At 50.5% G+C, this 19,629-nt stretch overlaps 1 protein-coding gene across 1 annotated transcript in view; it reads right to left on the reverse strand.

The window, feature by feature from the left end:
* The window catches only part of FAM135B (family with sequence similarity 135 member B), a 179,489-nt gene that overhangs the window by 39,191 nt on the left and 120,669 nt on the right, over positions 1 to 19,629 (reverse strand). The window contains exons 7-8 of the mRNA XM_008684168.2: positions 4,266 to 4,419; positions 2,075 to 2,124 (exon numbers count right to left, since the gene is read on the reverse strand). Coding sequence (XP_008682390.1) covers positions 2,075 to 2,124; positions 4,266 to 4,419 — 204 coding nt within the window. The remainder of the gene's footprint in view (positions 1 to 2,074; positions 2,125 to 4,265; positions 4,420 to 19,629) is intronic.

A 19,629-nucleotide genomic window follows, 5' to 3' on the forward strand; every position in this document is an offset into this window, starting at 1 on the left:
CTCCGGGTTTGGGGAGTGGACGCTCCAAGCCCTGGCATCCAAGCCCTCCGTCAGCCTCCTGTTTCCCTTCCACGCTCTCTAAACTCTCTAAACGGACTTCTTGTGCTCCTCCCGTGTCCCCACCTTTATCAGGAGCAGAGGCTGTGATGTGACTCCTTGATGATCCCACCCTTTCTTCAGGGCTCACTCAAAGGGCCCCTCCGCCCCAGACTCGCCCCCACCCCAGCGCCCAGCACGTGCTCTGCACTCCACCTTCCCAGCAGGCTGCCGTCTGTCCACGGTAATGCTGAGTTTCACTGATTTTATAACCTGCTCTAAAGCAGGGGTTCTCAGCCCTGGCTGCACAGTATGCCCATCTGGGGACCTTCTTCTTTCTACGTTTTTTTCTTCCAGTTTTATTGAGATATAATATTACTGACATATAACATTATGTACGTTTAAGGGGCACAACATAATGATTTGATAAATGTATCTATTGTGAATGATCACCGCAATAACATTCATTAACACACCCATCATGCCCCTTAAACTTAAAATGTTTTCCTTGTGATGAGGACTGTTAAGATCTATACTTAGTCACTTTCAAATAGCACAGTGTTGTTAACTTTAGTCCCCACACTGCATGGTCTATTCCCAGAACTTACTCAACTTATAACTGGAAGTTCGTACCTTTTGACCACCTTCACCCATCTCCCCGTCCTCTGGCAACCACCAATCTGCCCTCAGTGCCTATGAGTTAGGTTTTTGTTTGTTTTACATTCACATGTAAGTGAGATCATCTGTTAACTTGTCTTTATTACAAGCAGCACAATGCCCTCAAGATTCATTCACGTTGTTGCAAATGGCAGGATTTCCTTCTTCTTATGGCTAAATAGTATTCCACTATACAGAGACACCATGTTTTCTTTATCCATTCGTCCGTAAGTGGACATCCAGGTTGTTCCCAAGCCTTGGCTATTGTGAATAACGCCGCAGTGAACACAGGGATGCAGACATCTCTTCGAGATAGTGGTCCCATGTCCTTGATACATACTCAGTAGTGAAATCGTTGGAGCACAGGGTGGTCGTATTTTGAAATGTCTGGGGAGCCTCCGTCCTGTCTTCTGCAGTGACTGCTCTGGTTTCCATTCCCGCCAACGGTGCCCAAGAATTCCCTTTCCCCCACATCCTCGCCAGCACCTGACATCTCTCGTCTTTCCGATAACAGCCACTCTAACAGGTGTGAGGTGGTATCTCCCTGCGGTTTCGATCAAGCTGGGGAGTTTTTCGGAACACAAATGGCTGAGCTCCACTCCCCAATACTCTGTCTCACCCGGTTTAGATGGGACCCAGGCAAAGGTACATCTTAGAAGTCCCAAATGTGTTTCCCCTGTGCAGCAGGAGTTGAAAACACTGGTGTGAGAGACGGCGATGTCACTTCGCAATTCGACAGTCCTCTGAGTCCAGCTGAGACCAGTCCAGCACTGATGAGCTGCCAACCGGTTTCCATCTTGATTTGCCTCTCACTATAAACAGACGACGTGCAGTACCCACCCAGACCATCCACACAATGGGAGGGGAAAGTGTTCCAGACACTGCAGGTAACAGCAGCATGCATTCGCCTAGTGTCTACTAAGCACGTTTGCTTCATAGATGCTCGATGAATTTCTGGAAGATGCACACTACTCTTCCCATCATCAGCATCATCACCCTGCTAGCCCCCTGCCCTGGCAGAGGCCATCTGGGCACAGGTGCAAGGTCTCCATCGCCCTCCAGGAGAAGCACATGGCTGGTAGTCAATACATTTTGTTAAATGGAGGAGTAATAGACAAACATAGCATCAGCTCCAGGGACAGAGACCTGTGAACCTGTTTATTTTTTTCAAAACATCTCACAGAGAGCTAGTCTTACAAAAGGGGTCTAGTGGACACTTAATAACAGAGAATAACAAAGAATGGCAGAGTATCTCTTCAGTTTCAGGTCTAGCTTACACACGCTGTGCTTTCATCTCTGATTTCTACATCCAGCCGGGACCTGTGTTGGTCCTGTATCACACAACTGCCTTTGGGGCCCGCAGGGCTGGTTTTCTAATTACCTGTAGCTCTGAGCACAGCTGAGAGAGCGTTTCCTCAACAGCAAGGGACTCTGGGAAGAAAAAAAAGATGCACGGTAAAATGGACACATGCTGAAATGTTGTGGTTGTGAAGCGCATAAAAAAGCGTATGTTTAAGTTGGCATTAAAGTCACAGAAAGAAACACAACTCCCGAGGACTCTCCTTTCTATTCTGACTTCCTAAGGGGTCATATTTATAAAAAAAGGTAAGCCTCATCTGGAACCATGTGACCCCACACTAGACAAAGGTCCATATCATCTCATGGGTGCTCTTCTGAGGAACAGAAGGCCTCCACGTTCACACAGCACTTTGTGTGGTTCAAAGGGGTCCCATATTCTTTTGGGCTTTTGCAGGTATGTGCACGCGGGCATGCACACACCTGCACATACGTGTGTGACACGTGTGGGACATGGATTTGAAGCTCCATCATGCAGGTGAACGCAGGGAAGCACAGAGAAGCGGAGTGGCAGAGCTGAGCCCAGCCCCACCGACTGCAACACTCACCACCATCCCAACCCACAGAGGAGCCTGTGCTCTCGGCTCTTACCAGCAGGAACCTCCGGCCTCTGGCCACCTGGGATTCAATGTTCGCAGTTCTGCCTATCTTTGAACTCTCCCCCAGTCCCATGGTAGTACGGCCCGTGGTTTGCACTTGGCCGTGGCACGGTTCTACTTAAAACGTTGCTGCCCACGTGAGTGGGAGCAGTCCCTCAGCGTCTCCGGATCCGCACCGATGGCCTGAGGAGCCCGTGACGGCCCCCCAGCACCTTCATCAGCTCTCTGAGTCCCACCAGCCACAGTGAACTTCCGTCATACTGATCGTGGCTCTGTTCGTGGCTTCTGGCACATAACGGATGCTCCGTAAAAGTACGATCATAAACGAATGAGCAAATACATTCAGTGTCTTTGGGTGAAACAAGCTAAAGCCAGAAGTCAACTAACACTGCACAGTCTCCATTTTCCCCGAGCAATGTAAGCGGGCTCTGATTCCGTGCGTGTCTTTATTGTGTGCATAACATTGGAACCTGAAAAAAAATGCAGCTTCACTATTGCATGATTCAAAGAGTAGCGCCTGACTTGTCTGGGTGTTAGAGCTGCTGAGGCCAGACGGGAAGACGGCAGGACAATGCATCAACAGCATTGCACCTACTCCTTCACCCTACCTGCCAGGCGCTGTGCACGAGGGACCTGAGGGGGCTCTGCTCACAAACACCCCACATCGAGCGGGGAAGAGAAACACGCAAATAAATCATTGTCATGTGGTGTGTCCAGTGCAGGAATGGACATCGTACAAGGCCCTAAATCCTGTCAAAGCCATGGCTGTCCCAGTAGGTGAGGTCTGGGGTGTGGGTGGGGAAGCTGAGGTACCCCAGCAGGGCTGTGCTTAAGCCTGAACCAGGCTAAGGACCTGGCCTCGGTTCTGGAAGCAAAGGGGCCCCTGTAGAAGGCTGTGAGCAGAGTAACACTGTGTCGCCTGCTGTAAATGTGTGGGATGACATAAGGGACGCTGCCCCAAGAGTCAGTGCAGAGCTCTGTGCTCTTGTCTTGGTTCTGCCATGCATTGCTGTGCGACCCTGAGCAGTCACTGCCCTCTCTGAGCTTCAGTTCCAACACCTGTCAGCAAAGAGGGATTCAGGCCCAATGATCTCCATGATGTCTGATGATGTATACAAAGCAATTCATCCCCAGAAAACCAGAGATGATGGCTGTAGAGAGGTTTCTATAATCATGCAGATTAAAATCTATCTACCTACCTACCTATCTATAATATGTATAAAAGATATATACAAGTATATATTTATGTATATATGTGTATATACATATTCTTGGGGGTTGTTTTCCACTCTTGTCAGTTGCAATCCTGTAACTACTTTCCCTTCCAAGCAACTTGACATTGTGTACGACAGTGGCAGATGCGTAGCAGGTGTTCAGTAAATGCCTGCTGGGTGAATGAACGCATGAGTGTATGGGCCTCGGGGTGCTCCTGCCTTTTCTTGCTGTATAAGCATGCCCGAAACTCTCTCGTGCTAGAACGAGGTAACGCACAGAAAACATACCTGGATGGCACCTGTCACTGTGACGCTGACAGAATCGCAAGCTTTCTCAAGCCTGGCCCCCAACGGGGCAGTTGGGCCGCTGGCTTGAGGCATTCCCCCAGGCCCAGCCCCTTACCCAGCTCCATGTGCGGCAGCTCCGGGATGTCCGTCAGGATGCCCAGGAAGTAGGTGCGGAGTCCCCGGTAGGCGTGTAGGAGCAGGAAACACAGCTCCCGGTGCCACCGGTGTGCGTGCTGCATGCAGGTCTCGGACGGCACGTAGAAGCTCCCCTGTGGGTGGGACAGACACAGACGCTAAGGGCCACCCCACGGCCGGCTCAGGGAAGAGCTGCGCAGGGGTTCGCAATCCCGGGGAAGAGTTTCAGTCCTTCCCCCACCTCTCTGTGTGGGAAAAACACTGCAACCTGCCGAGCCTCTATCTTACGTGTTCACGTTAAAATAATAACAATAGCAATATTGGAGTAATAATAACAACGAGGAGGAGGAGGATGGCACCGACCTGGAAGGTCTGGGACAACCTCAGGGGACCCACTCACAAGCCCTCGTTTCCTGGCCACTGCACGGCGCACCATAGAAGATGGGGACGGGCAGGAGGGTCTCCTTTCGCAGGGAGAGGAGGAGTTTGTAGAGATGCTCGTGGGAGGTGGGTGAGTGGGACATAATGCCGAGAGGAGGGAGGATGTGCTGCTGGAAGATGTGAGGTTAGATACTCAGGGCCGGCAGTGCCTTTGGCGAGAGACTGGGCACGAGGGTACAGCGTCAGGTGCTCTGTATGCTGTCATTTGCTTGCAGACGTTGGGCGCGTTAAGTGGGTACGATGACCCAAACGTGGTTTGGCGATGAGGAAAAGGTGGCCAAGCCCACCGTGTACCTGGAGACCTAGACATGGTGGGAGGAAGATACGATGTTTTGGGGTGAATTTCAGGAGGGACTGGTTTTGGGGGCAGAGAAAGGAACCCCCCAGGGAGGGGCCTGGGCAGCAGAGGAGGGTGTCGCTACCGGGCTGGAGAATTCCATGGACGCGAGACCTGCCTGTCCATCTACTGCTCGTGCAGCCGTGAGGGGAGGAAGCAACTGGCTCTTCATGATCCCGCACTGCTCTGCCTGTCCGGCTGTAGGAAACGCCACACGGGGAGCTGGTAGAATTCCCTGCCGTGGGTCTCGTGAGCAGGTGATGTGGCAGTCTCCTGCCTCACTGGTGTCCTTGCTTGTTGCCATCGGAGAGGGCTGAGTTGGTCCACAGGGGCAGGACAGGTCTGATCGGGGTCAATGGCCATCTGCATGTCATCTGCAGTCCCAGCGGTGCCATAAAGGTGGACGATCATGGGTGTGTTGTACTCGAGCTAATCACGGCGTCATGATGGGTGGGTCATCCAGGGCGCTACACATCGGGAAAGCAGGATGCGGGTGTCACCTAGCTCTGAGACGGTCATGAGTCAGGTCCCTAGGAAGAAGCCTCGAAGACAGAGCCGTGCCTGCAGGAGACGGTGGGTGTGCTGTCGGGAGCAAGTCTGTGGGAGAGTCGGATGGGCAGAGGGAGGAGTGACACTGCACGGTCCTGCAGCCCAACAGAGACCCTGGTCCGTCCCACGGGGAGCTCCGGAGCCACAGGGCCGGGTGGCCTTGCAGGCGAGGCCAGGTCTCTGCACCCAAGTACTGACCATTACTGAGGGTGCGTTACCCCTGGAGGAGGTAACCTGGGCCAGCAGCACTCTCAGAGCAATCTCCAGAAAGAGGCTTAGCCGATTGCTGTTGGCTACCAACATCCTCGGCAGTGTGAGGAAATGACTGACTCGGGCCAGAGAAGGGGATAAGGGCCATGCACCACCGCATCCCCTGGAGAGACCCTCATCAGAGCCTCTGCTCCCCGGGGACGCCACCGAAACCTGCATTCCGAGGCCACCAGGTCCCTTTTGATTTGAACTGATGAGAAACATTCAGTGAGGTCTGCAATCAAAGACTTTTCCATTTCATAAGCAGAAAATTCAGTCAGCTAGGCACTCAAGGTAATCCATTTATTCCCATTTCTTATCCTTCCTCATATGTTAGGAACAGAAGTCAGCACAGTTGTAGAAAGACGAGCAGAGCTTGTGCATTGCAGGGTGTGTGGGGGACTCCCCGAGCTACGGAGCGAGAAGGAACCCACTGTTCACGAAGCATCTACGTGCTCCCATTACCTTGATGTCACTGGGAGCAGATGCTCTAATTCCGACTTTCAAAATGAGAATAGGCATATGGTAAAAATCTCAGTATTACCAAAGGAAACACAATACAAAGTGCCTCATTCCCCAGGTCCAATAATTTCTTGTGGATCCTTCTAGAATACGGCCATATGCATGGGTGCGTACATGTTTTATGTGCATTTAATATATGAATACGTGTCCTGGACACACACACAGACACACTCACAAGTTGGAAAACGCTTTGGATGGTTCTTTGTTCCCTTTTATCACTTAACCATACCTCAAAAGTTCCTTCTGATTAGATCAAATAATATGTGGCAGGAACTCCAATTTCTGTTTCATAGATCAAAGGCTGTGGGTCAAAGAATCAAATGACTTGTACAAGGTCACCCTGCTTTGCCCGCAGAAGAAGTGATTCTCCAGTTCAGGTGCTAAGTGGGGGCAGTCCCTCCCAGTGTGCACAGGGGCCCTGGAGACCGTGCCTGGCGGAGGACAGATGTTGCAGCAGGCCGGCCTGCTTTGACTGATGCATTAATCTGAATCGTGCAATGCCTCCCATAGCCGTGACTAAGCAGAAATGAAAGCAGACAGGGGATTAACACAGGCATCAGATCCAGGAGCTCGGAGCCCACAATCTGATTGCTTCGAGCAGACCTGAGCGTCCCGTTTCCTGGCCCTGCCACCTGCTCGCAACTGAATTTTCTTGTCACCAATGCCTCCGATGGAAAATGCTTCAGGACCTATTGCAGGCAAGGGATCTCTGAAGTCTGATATGAACTTTGACTTTTTAAAACCAGATGTGATGAGCCCTGGGTGTTACACGCGACTGAGAAATTATTGAACACTGCATCTGAAACTTATGATATACTCTTAGTTGGCTAGCTGAACTTAAATAAAACAATAAAAAAATAAAACTAGATACCAATATCCTATGGATTTTTGTCAAGAGACACATAAGTAATCTCGGGGGAATCTTCATAAATCTGATTCAATATGCCTATTGAGATCATAGGAAGTCAAAATGGTAACCCACAGAGAAATCCTGAAAAAAGATGCATGGCTTGAGATCATTATCAACAAAACAAATCTTGTTCCCTATAAAAGCGTCGACAGTGTTAAGTTTCTGAAAGTGAGCCAGCTGCTGCAGAATCCCCTTAGCCTCCCCTTTCCCCGACCCCGGGCCTGCGGATCCGGCGTGGAAGAGCCCACACACCTCCACGGGCCTTGCACGGAATGGACCGAAAAGCACAATCTCCCCGCACCAAGAAAGGAGGCCCAGGCTGGAACGGCAGCCCTCAATGACACCCAGGCCTCACACATGCTCTTGAACTCACAGTACGAGGCCCCAGGCCAGGCCCAGCCCACCACAGGCACACAGGGGATGTAAGGAGGGTGCCTGCTAACCAAGCACGACTATTCTGGTAGAAGGCAGACTTGGGCGACAGCCCAGGGTAAGGTCAGTGGGCACGACCAGATACACCCATCGTGGCCTCCAGGATCGTGTCTACGGATTATGCGGCTCAAACATCAACAGTGATCCACTTAGAAACCTGAACAAAATGGATTGTAACGCTGCTTGAAGCTCCTTGGGAGCTCTGCTGGGACATGGTTGGATGAGAACCCAGAATCCGGAGGCTAATAGGATCAGCCACTCACTAACAGTGTGCCTGGGCTAGCCCCCCATCCTCTGGAGTGTCCGTTTCCGACGGGAAGTGGGGAGAGTAATAAAGCCAAAGTGCCCACGGGAGTGTCTGGGTTATAGTCAGTCCTTACTAGGTGTTAGGAAGGTTTGCTTTTTACTCCATTCATTACCTAACAGAGAACGCAAGCTTGCCCTCAACTCTGACCTTCCTGTGAATGAAGGTCACATCGGGTCGCATCTACATCTGCAGATCTAACCCCCACCCGGGGCTGTAGATCTCTACTCCGGAGTGCTGGCTGGCCAGCTGCCCGTTGTCCAAGAGGCATCTTAAAAGGAGCTAACTGCTGTTGCCCTGACCCAATCCTTCTCTTCCCTCTGGTCATCCCTAGTGGACCCATTTGGCCCCACATCCATGACAGCTGTGACACTCTCCCAGACTCCAGATCTCTTTCTCACCTCAGAATCTCTAAGAAAGTCTTGAAGGCTCTGCCTCTAGCATGCTCTTGCTTCTGCCCTAGTTTGAGTCGCATTGCTTACTTTAATTATTAAAGCATCCTTCTAAAGGGTCTCACCAGGCTGGTCTTACCTTCCATGCGTAGACCTAGCGTGTGCAAGTTAGTTTATAGCATTGCCCGCTGTCTACAAGATAAAGTTCGAATTCCTGAGCATGGCATTCAAAGCCTGGCGTCCCCACATTTCCAGTCCTCAGCTCCCTCTCGCTCCACAAACGAATTCCAGCTGCTTTTCTCCATTAAAGGACCTGTCCCTGGCTGCCTGAAACTCGCCATCAAGACGTCCTCTCCTCTGTGAAGCTGCTCCATCCTCTCCCTCCTCCTACGTCCTGCACGCACCTCCTCAGACCACCATGATCTCTCCAACCTCCCTGAACACCCTGAGGCTAGAATAGAAGCAATCTGTCATTTCTCCTTGAACTGAAACAGCACATAGAAATTCTATGATTGAAGAAAGAATCAATGAATGAATGAGCTGTAGCATCCCCTGGGGGGGGGGGGAGGTCTTTCGGACACAAGACAACACAGGCCTGGATTGAAGATCCAAATCACTGTCACTTCCCCCTTCTTAGAACCGCGGGTTTTCATACAATGTGGGCACTGGGATTGGGACTGGGATTTGCTCCATGCCACAAAATCGTGCTACGGAACGTTATGCTCTATATAAACACATTTATGTTTTATGTGAGATACACACACAATCTGATATTTATCTGGCACATGATAAGCACTGATAACTTTTCATTTAATACAAACACCCCCGTGAAAGTTAAGACACATTTTCATACAGAAATATCAGTACATCTTCGGCGTTACAATTGTGGGAGAACGCATAAATGGAATTGGGTTTTAATATTCTGGATGTTTATTTGAAATAAGAATGCGAGCTCTATCAGACCTCGCCATCTAGACTCCTATTAATAGTAGCCACTGTTCAGTACATGCCTGCTGTGTGCCTGGATCCTTCCTCTCGGTAATTCAGGGGGGTTTTCATTACTATCTTATTTTTAATCAATGAGGAAACTACGATAGCTTTAATAAGCAGCTGACGTTATTATCTGACCCTTTTCCACGCCAGGCATTGTTTCAGTGCTCTACGTATGTTAATCATTTAATTCTTATGCCAACCCTATAAAATAAGTACAATTGTGCCCCCCCATCTTGTAGCCTGGGAGACTGAACCCCAGAGTGGTGACTGGTCTGCAGGTCTGATGGCAAACAGCGGATCAGCAGTTTAGACACAGGCTGGGCAGGAAGCCTCACAGCACTGAGCTTACTCTGCGGACGGAGCTGGAGGGGCTTTACATAGTATTAGCCTGTGTTTCCACGTCCAGGATGCAGAAGAGTGAAGCCTCTAACCCCAGTTAGGGCCCAGGTTAACAAAGGAACCCCGCTCTGTACATTCCAAAGGGAACTGAAACCCCCTTGGGCGAGCCTTCACTTTGCAACTAGCTAGCTGGGATCCGGGAAAACAGTTTCATCTTTCTTTTCTTTCATCTGGTTGACCCCAGCCCGCTGCCATCCCGGGGACAGCGCCTGATTTTGTGCCCGCACACACGGGGCTGCGGTGGCCAGCTGTGGGTGGGACACCAAGTGTCTCTTCCCAAAAATAGCTGAACTATAGAAATCACAGATGATTTCACATCAATACGACTTGATCTAAGTTGCCCCAACTGTCCTCTTCTTGGCAGCCTGCACGGTTCCTGGAGCAGGAGAGAAGGGAGCAGGTGGGCATGGGGGTTGGCGAGGGGGTGGAGGCTACATTCCCTGGTCTAGGTTACGTTCCCATCCGGCCACGTCTCCATTCTACTTCACGTGCCTGCTGCCTGCCCTCTACCCACGGGTCGTGCCAGCACCAAAGGGTCCACAAGTGACCACCGAGTGACCACAGAAAGAGCTCTGTGCGGCTCTGGCTTGCTGTTTCTTTCCCTCCGTAAGTTTGCTGTCCCCACTGCTCCCCTCCTGGGAATCGGGGACAGAATAGAATTCATCTACGCCCAGCTACCTTCACATAGGGGGCAATGTATCCATGCGGGGGACTGAAACAACAGTTAGAAGAGAGGAAGCACCCCCATCGTGAGGCTGAGTAGCTGCCAGAGCTCTCTGAAGGGCCATCATGGGGAGCAGTCGCCCAGGGTCCCAGCGAGGGGGTCTAGAGACGTGTGTGTGCGTGACAACACTGTTGCTCCTCTCTTGCTATCTTTTCAACGTGCAGGGACTCCCATTAGCATGACACCCCAGCTCCTCTCTGCCCATTTGCTGGGCACCTGGTGAGTCGGGGATAAAAAACTGGGCTGTTTCTTGTCCTTTCTCTTGATAGCAAGTCCTCCCTGGGAGGCACCTGTCTCCGTCCCCTTGGCCCTGGGGGAGGCCTGGCAGAGGCGCTCAGCAGGGAGGCCCGCATCTATTCAGCACTGACCAGGTAAGTAGTTCCCTCCAGAGTTCAAGATCCGGGAGCCCCCGTGATCAAAGATGTAAGCTAAGCGATCTCCTCTTAGTTTGATCTCCAGTTTGTCTAATTGTCTTACTTTCCGATTGGTTCAGTGCTCAGGTGGAGAGAAGGCATCACGTTTCCGTCCCCCTCACCCCCGACGGCAGATCTGATCTCCGAGGATGGGGTCCCTGGAGCTCGCCCTGTCCCGCTGTGGACATCGTACTGCCTGGTGCTCGGGACCGGAGCGAGCCCACAAGGAGAGCTGCTCGGTGTTGGGCACAGGGCTTCAGAAGGCCAGTGGCCATTGTTTGCATTCCCGATTCCTAAATATTATCTTCTCTCTTGTGTTTAAACAGCAATTTTTAAAAGATACCATTTTGATTCAGCTTGTGCCAACATCACCTTGATGTATATTTCCTTTTACTTGTAATTTGTGGGGGCAAAGCAACAGAATCCCATACACATTCGGTAGACTTGGAATTACAGGAATGACCTGGGGCCCCGGGGTCATGTCTGACCTTTGTTACTTCCCCAGCTCTAACACCTTGTGCAGGGACTTAGCTGTCCTCACGGGGCAAGAGTGAGGGTGAAGGGGGGTAGTTCTCGACCTTCCACAGAGCACAACAGACATGCAGCCTTAGTCTGACGGTTATTACAGGTAAGAATTTCCTAAGAATCCTTCTGCTGATGTATCTCATGGCATTTCCTTTGGTAAACTGGTCAATTCCTGTATTACCAAGAGATTTTAGAACTGTTCAGAACTTTAAAAGGTAATAATTCATTAGTAATTAAATAAGTTGATATATTGACCCGGAATAAGTCATTACCGTCTTCTAAGTTACCTTAACGCCTATGATGTGTTTCGGATGAATGAATATATATTGCTGCTATTGATTCATTTGACTTCAGAGAACTACATTTTCACATGATAAGTATTATGATTGAGAGTCTCATTGGTTTTCTTTATATTCTTCACCTAGTCAGTGGGGTCAGCCCAACTCCATGTATCATCATCATCCCAGTTACTCTGTATTTGGTGCTTCCTGGGTGCCCGTCCCTGTGCTATAAACATTTGAGCTCCAGGGACGCCTGGGTGCCTCAGTCGGTTAAGTGTCTGCCTTCAGCTTGGGTCATGATCCCAGATTCCTGAGATCAAGCCCTATGTCAGGCTGCCCGCTCAGCAGGGAGTCTGCTTCTCCCTCTCCCTCTGCCCCTCCCCTGCTTCTACTCACTCTCTGTCTCTGTCAAATAAATAAATAAAATCTTTGAAAACAAATACATTTAAAAAAACAAACATTTGAGCTCCAGAGATTAGCATGCACTGCCCCACCTTGGGGAACACATCCTCCAGTCAGAGGGACCAGGGACACAGACACATCATTGCAAGTAGGTGTCACACCAGGAGAAACCGCAGGATACTCATTGTGTGGGCAGATGTGAGCAGAGAAGGCTTCCTAGAACAGGTGTTGCTGCAGCTGAATCTTGAAGGGTTAGGCAAGCAGAAAAGGGATGAGAGAGGGCATGTCAAACTTGGGAACCACCATAAACAAAGATACAGAGTGAACAAATAAAGTGCAGGGAGCTAGATTTTGTGCTATGCTGTTAAGGCACATAAGTCCAAGATAGAAAAGCAGGACATGGTGGGAGATGGACAGTTGGGATCTGGTCATGCAGGGTCAGGCATACCATGTCCATCAAAACACAATTCTCAGGAACCCAGAGACGCATAAGAAAGGTGCAATATGTGTGCCAGTGCGCTCATCAAAGGGGAAGGGGAAGGCATGTGCTGGGGCTCTCTTCCAGGATGCTGGCTTCTCCCTAGCTGCTGCTTCTGGTCCTCCAAACCTTCAGGGAAGTTGAAATCAGAATGTAAACTTATAAAAGTGGAATGAGCCCAGAGAGATTAAGTAAATAGCCCATGACCCCATAATTACTAAGAGACAAATCCAGGGTTCCAAAACAGCATAGCCGTGCTCTCTTAGACCACAGGGCACTATTACGAATTCACCAGAATCAAAGTCTTCCCAACTGAGGGCAAGACAGTGAGAACAGGGGTAACGGCCATCAGAACTGCTGGATTAATTATGCATGTGTGTGGAGGGTCGACTGGTTTTTACTCCCATCCCCAAGAGGCCAGTTCCAAGACCATAAACTCCAACATATCTGCAGGATCAGCGAGCTGTCAGTCTCAGTGGGACATGACAACTATTGTAACTGTTTCTACTTTGGAAGCTGGAGTTGGAGTGGTTCACTATGTTCTCTTCAAGGTGTAAAATTCTATGCTTTTGTGATTTTAATTATGAAAGGTATTAAAATCCTTCCACTAACACCGGGACAGACACAGACTCAGCATCTGTAATTACTCTCCTACAGGGAGCTATGAGGTCTCTCCTGTGGATTTGGTCCTTGTCTCTCTTCCTGGTACATCTGGCGAGCTCTTTCTATGTGGCTCATTCTGTAGGGAGCCTGGAAAGTAGACCAGACAAACCAGCACGGAACGTGGATTCTGGGATCTGATAGCAAACATACAAACGCCCATGTGTCTCCTCACAAGCCTCCTTATCTGGGGCGCACAGAGCACCCAGACTCGTGTCCAGGAGTGAGGTGGGGGAAGCAACAGTGAGTTGTCTGTCTCAAAGTTGGATGTTCGGTACAGGGCATGGCTATCGCTTGAATGGGGTGAGTCTGATCCGCGAGCCCACACTCCTAACCACTGCCAACTCCTGCCTCCCTATAGAAGGGCCTTCTCTTGGTCCCTGCTGAAACAGATAAGTCTGTTCTGAGAGATTTTTAAGGCAAATGGGAGACCACTGTATCAATATTACCATATTAGAATGTTTATGTCTATAGGAAACCAGCTCAAAGCAAGTATGGCTTTCACGGGAACGATCATGGCAATAGTAGGAACCAGAACAAGAGTATTTGCATAAGATATTGTAGTTTATCTAGGGCTTTTAAATCAACCCTGTAAGGTACAGTGCAACAGAAGCCTCGGTCTAGGGATGAGGAGGCACACTGGTGGATCTGTCGGACATAGGGTCAGGAATGCAGTTTCCTATGAAAAACAAACTAAGGGCTTCAGAGGGGAGGGGGTGGGGGATCGGGATAGGCCGGTGATGGGTAGTAAGGAGGGCACATATTGCATGGTGCACTGGGTGTTATACGCAAATAATGAATCATGGAAAACATTACATCAAAAACTAAGGATATACTGTATGGTGACTAACATAACATAATAAAAAATTATAAAATTAAAAAAAAAGAAATTGTCAAAATTAAGAGACCAAAAATAATCTGAACACAGTTTAAGTGAAACTTGGATCACATCTCTGGCCATGTTGCAAGCTAGCAGTGCTGTGCGGCTCTACTGCTTGCATTTGCCTCGGGTTCAAGACGAAGCTATTCAACGTAAGGCCAACAACACGACCGCAGTGACACTGCATTGCGACATGTCTTAATCGAGGCTGGGGCATCTGACTTGTCGTCCACGCTGGTCTGCATCTATCGAAGGCTTGTTACTTGGTGGCCCTCTGTCAGGTAAGGGGAGCACCTTCTATGGGGTAGAGACCCACTGGGTATTTGTGATCCTTTCCTGACTCTTCTATAAAAAAGGCAATTACTGCCAAGCACTGTGGTGAGGACCAGCTAAGACAGGTCACGGAAGCAGGGTGCTCAGAAGAGCCCCTGATGAAGAACAGGCACCTGGCAAAGAACAGATCACTGCATTCTGGGAACACACAAGAGGTGCGGGCCCGCCAGGCTGCAGGGGTGGCAGGAGAGACGACAGAGTCCTGAAGGGCAGAGTGAGGACGCCGGCCCTGATACCAGCCACCATCCTATGCACACGCTGCCTCGCTGTTCTCTGAGCCGAGGCGATCGAGGCATAGAAAGAGGAAGTAAGAGGGGACTGGAGCCCACTTCCCTGCAGTCTTCCCGACACAGGGGACCCTCCGGCCTTTCTCTGCTCAGTATTGTACACAGAGCCTCCAAACGCAGTGAAGAGGCCACGTCACCGCTGTGTTTCTTAACAAGGACCCGCAGACAGCAGATTCCTTAACTGAGGTGACTACAGTCCTACGTCATTCCAGCACAGAAAATACTGAACACTCCACGTGGGAAAGTGCTGGATCCCTCTCTCAAAACATCTCCAGCGCTGGCACTTCCAGTATCTGGTATTTTACTTCCATTTGTTCTTCATTAAAAGCAATTCCCCAAACCGTGTGTAATGTTCAGCAATTTTGTGAGCAGTTGGCAAATGGGATTCTTAATATTTAATCTAATTGAGAACATTACACAACTCACACTGAACAAGCAATTTAGTTGTCCGATCATCATAAAACCCCAAACACCTTTCTGACGAATGTATTTTTACAGTCTAGCTGGAGGAAGGCTCTGTTTTAAAGGAAAAAAAAATACCCTTCTCCAACTCTATCAGCCCTATTTGTTTCTCTTCAAAACCACCAGTCACTACGTATGATGTTATAAAACCGAGAGACGGTGTGAAATGAGTGTCTGGTCCATCATCGGGGTCAAACCAAACTCGAAGCTAGCTCTGCAAACCGTAACCTTGTCAGAGCTGCACCCGTGGACACGCCGAGTCTCTCTGTTAAAAACAATTTTGGAATGCGATGCCATCAATAATGTAAGATTGTTGACAGGATCGGTTCTATAACAAATCAAATGCCTGGTAGAGATTAAGTGCGTTATCTGGTTGCTTCCTAAATAGTAGATACAATGAATAATGTAACATTATTATCATCACGGTTAATTCTATTACTTTTATTGATCCCATTATAGTGTTCCAGAGCGTCATCTCGGTTTTCCTCATCAGCGGATCGCACTCCCGGATTATCGGAGGCGGGCAGGTGGAGCAACGCAAGGGGGCGTTTACGTTCTGTGCGTTGCTTTCAATTTCGTGTAATTCACTTGTGGTTTAAGTGATGGCTTCACATCTTGAAGATTTGGCTTTAGAATCTGGCAGAACTATCTTTTGGGGATAGGCTTTTAGCTTGCTAAGGATCCAACACTGAGGGAGTTTATGTCCCTGGCAAGCTGCTGCTTGTGGATTTAAGCAAGAGAAGGGCAGGTGCAAGAAGGGAGAAGAAACGGCAGCACAGTGGCAGGCTGTCCAAAACCGTAAGGGCCACGGGCTCACCGAGGAGCAGAGAGAAGGCAGCAAGCCCCACTGCGCTGGGGCCCACTTAGAGGTCAGCACCAAGCAGGCACCACAAAGAACAGGAGGCGCCGATGGACGTGAGCACCCCATCCACCCTGGACGCTGCAGCCGGAAGTGAGCCCCCAACCCGACCTGGAGACTGTGCTTGTGGCCCCCGCTCCCTTACAGAAGCCTCTGCTTCAGAGACCAAAGCCGGCCACTCTCCCTGTGGCTTCACCTGGCCCGGCTTTCACTGCCCAACACCAGCCTGCTCTGACCCTGACACTGGCCTCCCATCCCAGGCTGCCCGCCTCCAGGCTCGGCGCCTTCACGTCCCCCCACCCGTGTCCCAGAGGGCCAGCCAGAGCCCCACACCGACACTCCTGGTCAGCAAGACTCCCTCCCTTTCGGGAGCTACTCTGTCATCTCCTCGACTCAAATGTTGCTGCTAGTCATGCTTCAACTGCGAGGCAGGGAACCTCTTTCGAGAAGCGTTCGGGATGTGTTTGAGCCTGAGTGTGGTGAGTGTCACTACAAACAGCAATATTCCAGAATTCAGGAGAATGCAGGAAGTGCTAACATGGTGCCCAAGTCACTCATGTCTGCATTTGCTCAAGAGTCATTTAGTGGCTGTTGTTTCCGGGCGAGGCTGGAGAATGAAGAGGATTATTGGCACGTGATTTCTGGGTTCGAGGCCCGCGTGGCTGGGTATGTGTGGCAGCATAGAGACAGATGGTTTGGGTACAGCTCCGTCAGCGCTAGGATCAAGTTACACACAAGGCCACGTGGCCCACAGTAAGGCATCGGCATCCATCCCGGGCCGGGTGGGGAAATGCCATCTTATTATTTAAAAGAAATCAGCAGGTAAAAGTAGGAGGGGGAACGTTCCATATGTGAAGGGCGACATTTTGCAGAAGTAAAAATAAAATCGAGATGATGTCGGCAGAGTGAACGTGCGGGGACAACCCATGAAGACGGGTTAGGTCTTGAGGCCGGAGGCAGCACCAGGGCCCCTCTGCTTTGTCACGAGGATGATTTTCAGGTTCAGTAGCTCACAGGAGCCAAGGGGAGACAGCGAGGAGGGAAAAGAATCAAAAGAAAGCGGGTATGTCCAGAAGCTGTGTGTTGTGCAGCGGAAGCATGCAGTGGAAGGGGCCGAGGAGAGGCGTGGAAACGAAGATACAAAGACACAGTCCGCGGGAGCCCGTCTCTGACATTGGCGTGTGAGAGAAGAAGGGGCCTGGGATGATTCTGAGGTTCTTGGAGACTGGCTCGAATGAGCAACACGGAGCACAGGCCTGGGTCCCAGGAGCAGGGCCCCGGCTGAGGAGACACAGAGTCTGAGATGAGACGTCCGGAGCCCCGCCCCTGGGGTTGGAATCCCAGCGCCCTCATTCACAACCTTCCTGACCTAGGGCCAGTTACTGATCTCTGCATGCCTCAGTCTTCTCATCTGTAAAATGGGGGAAATACTAATAGCTTCTTCACAGGGGGCAAGTGAAGAGTAAATCCGAGAACGCGTGCGCAGCCGAAGACAGGCTGGAAAAGAGTAAGAACTGTGCAAAGTTTAGCTAACATTGTTCTACAAAGTGCAAGCATGGGGTATGGCCTGATTATGAGCCACGGAACCACATCCCTTATGTCTGCGAATTCACTGCCGTGATCACTGCAGCCAGCTGGCAAGTAGCACACGGAACACTTGCATCGGGAGGCGTCAATCCAGCAGTTGAAGATGACCACAGCGACAAGCCTCGGCAGGTTACACCCACCCTCGGGGCCTCAGGCTCCCCTTCCACAAGAGGGGTTAACCCAACCCGGGGCTGTGATGATATTCAATGGCATACCAGGGCCAAAGGTCTTTGGGCAGAGAGCACAGTGGAACTCAGGGATCGTGTTCCCATTACTCGCCACAGCAGTCCTGACTCTCAAAAAGTGCAGGTCAGGCATCCTGGGAGGGGTGCACGGGCTGGGCACGCTCCCCGCCCTGCCTCCACCCTTGAAGGCTCACATCCCAGGGGTGAGGCTGAGCAAAGGCTAGAGTATTCCCTGAAGCCACCAGCAGACTTTCTGGCAGCCACGAGCAAGCAACGGTTTCGTCGAAAGTTCTCCTGGGAAAGTGAATGAGATCAATATGGAACAGGATTCTTTGCTACCCAGAGAAAGCAGCCAGTGAGACAGAAAGAATGGCAGAAGTCAGTGAGGGATGAGATTTATCTCCAGTAATAAATCCTGGAGCAGACGATTGCCACAGGAAAGGGACAGCTGGCAGAGCCCCGGGCCTGCAGACACAAAGCCCGTCTATATCCGCGGTGGTCTGCAGACAAGATTCCAGGAGGGCTGCACTGTTGTGTCTACTTTAAGAATGGGAGGTCCGGGGTGAGTGCTGGTCGGGGGTTGCTGGTCACCAATAAAATTATAAGTGACTCCAACAAAACTGGCTATGAAGCCACTATCAACACTATTTACAGCAACTGGGGGGGGGGAGCGGGGTTCAATAAAAGAGGGCGTATCTACCGCACTCTGGGATCGGACTCTGATTAGACTACACGAGCACTCACGCATCTGGTATTTGCCGAGCGCAGGTGCTCACCCACATGAGGACGGCCACGGCGTGAAGGAAGCCACAGTCTGCCCCGGGGGCTTCGGTCTAGCAGGGAAGGCAGACAACGGTCTCCAATGGGGTGGGCAGTGCACCGCGCGGGCAGCGTGAGAGCAGCGAGCCAGTCTGGGCGGTCAGGCAGAGCCTCCTTGGGAAAGGAGCATTCATTCTGGATCCTGAAAGATGGGCCAGGGGAAAACTGGAAAAGAAGAAAAATCTCTCATGCTCTGCCTTTCTCACTCACTGGAGGAAAGGATGTGGTCATTCCACTGCTTATGTTTGTGAACAAGATGGCACGTGGAAGCTGGCACTGCTTCTATACTGAGCTGAGCAGCTGGTGATGGAAGAGACGCCGGAGGGTAGGAATCAGCTCCCCGAAGTCTCATGTACCCACAGCAACCTTTGTCCTGGCGGGCACTGCGAGAAGTGTGTTCACACAGCAGAAACCGTGTCTTTGGAAGAGAACCGCAAGGCTCATGGTTTTGTAAGGGGGGAAACTGAGGTCTGAGACCCCATAACTAGTGGGTTGCAGAGTTTACCTCGGCTATGGAGTCAACCAAACTTCTTCACTTACTAGCAGTGTGAATTTGGGCAAATAACACCACCTCTCAGTGCCTGTTTGCTGAGGACACCATAGCCTTGTCTGTCAGGGTTCATGAGATCATCGACGCAAGTGTTGGCTGTCACGAACATCGTCATCAGAATTGCCATCGCCTCCTGGCACCCGGCAAGCATGTCACATCGAGTTTGCAAAGCGTTCCTGCAATCTACATTTAAACAAGTGATAACTATATGGAACATGTGCTTTCCGGCTACAGTTACCCATATACCTCTGGATGCTCTTATCTAGACAACAACATGGTACAGTTGAAAGAGCTCTTAGCTTAAGTGTTGGAAGAACTGATTTTGGAATCTCAATAACCTTCTCCATACGATGGGAAAAAATCAGCCTTGC

The sequence above is a fragment of the Ursus maritimus genome, unplaced genomic scaffold (assembly GCF_017311325.1).
Source record: "Ursus maritimus isolate PB19 unplaced genomic scaffold, ASM1731132v1 scaffold_9, whole genome shotgun sequence".
NCBI classification, from domain to species: Eukaryota; Metazoa; Chordata; class Mammalia; order Carnivora; family Ursidae; genus Ursus; species Ursus maritimus.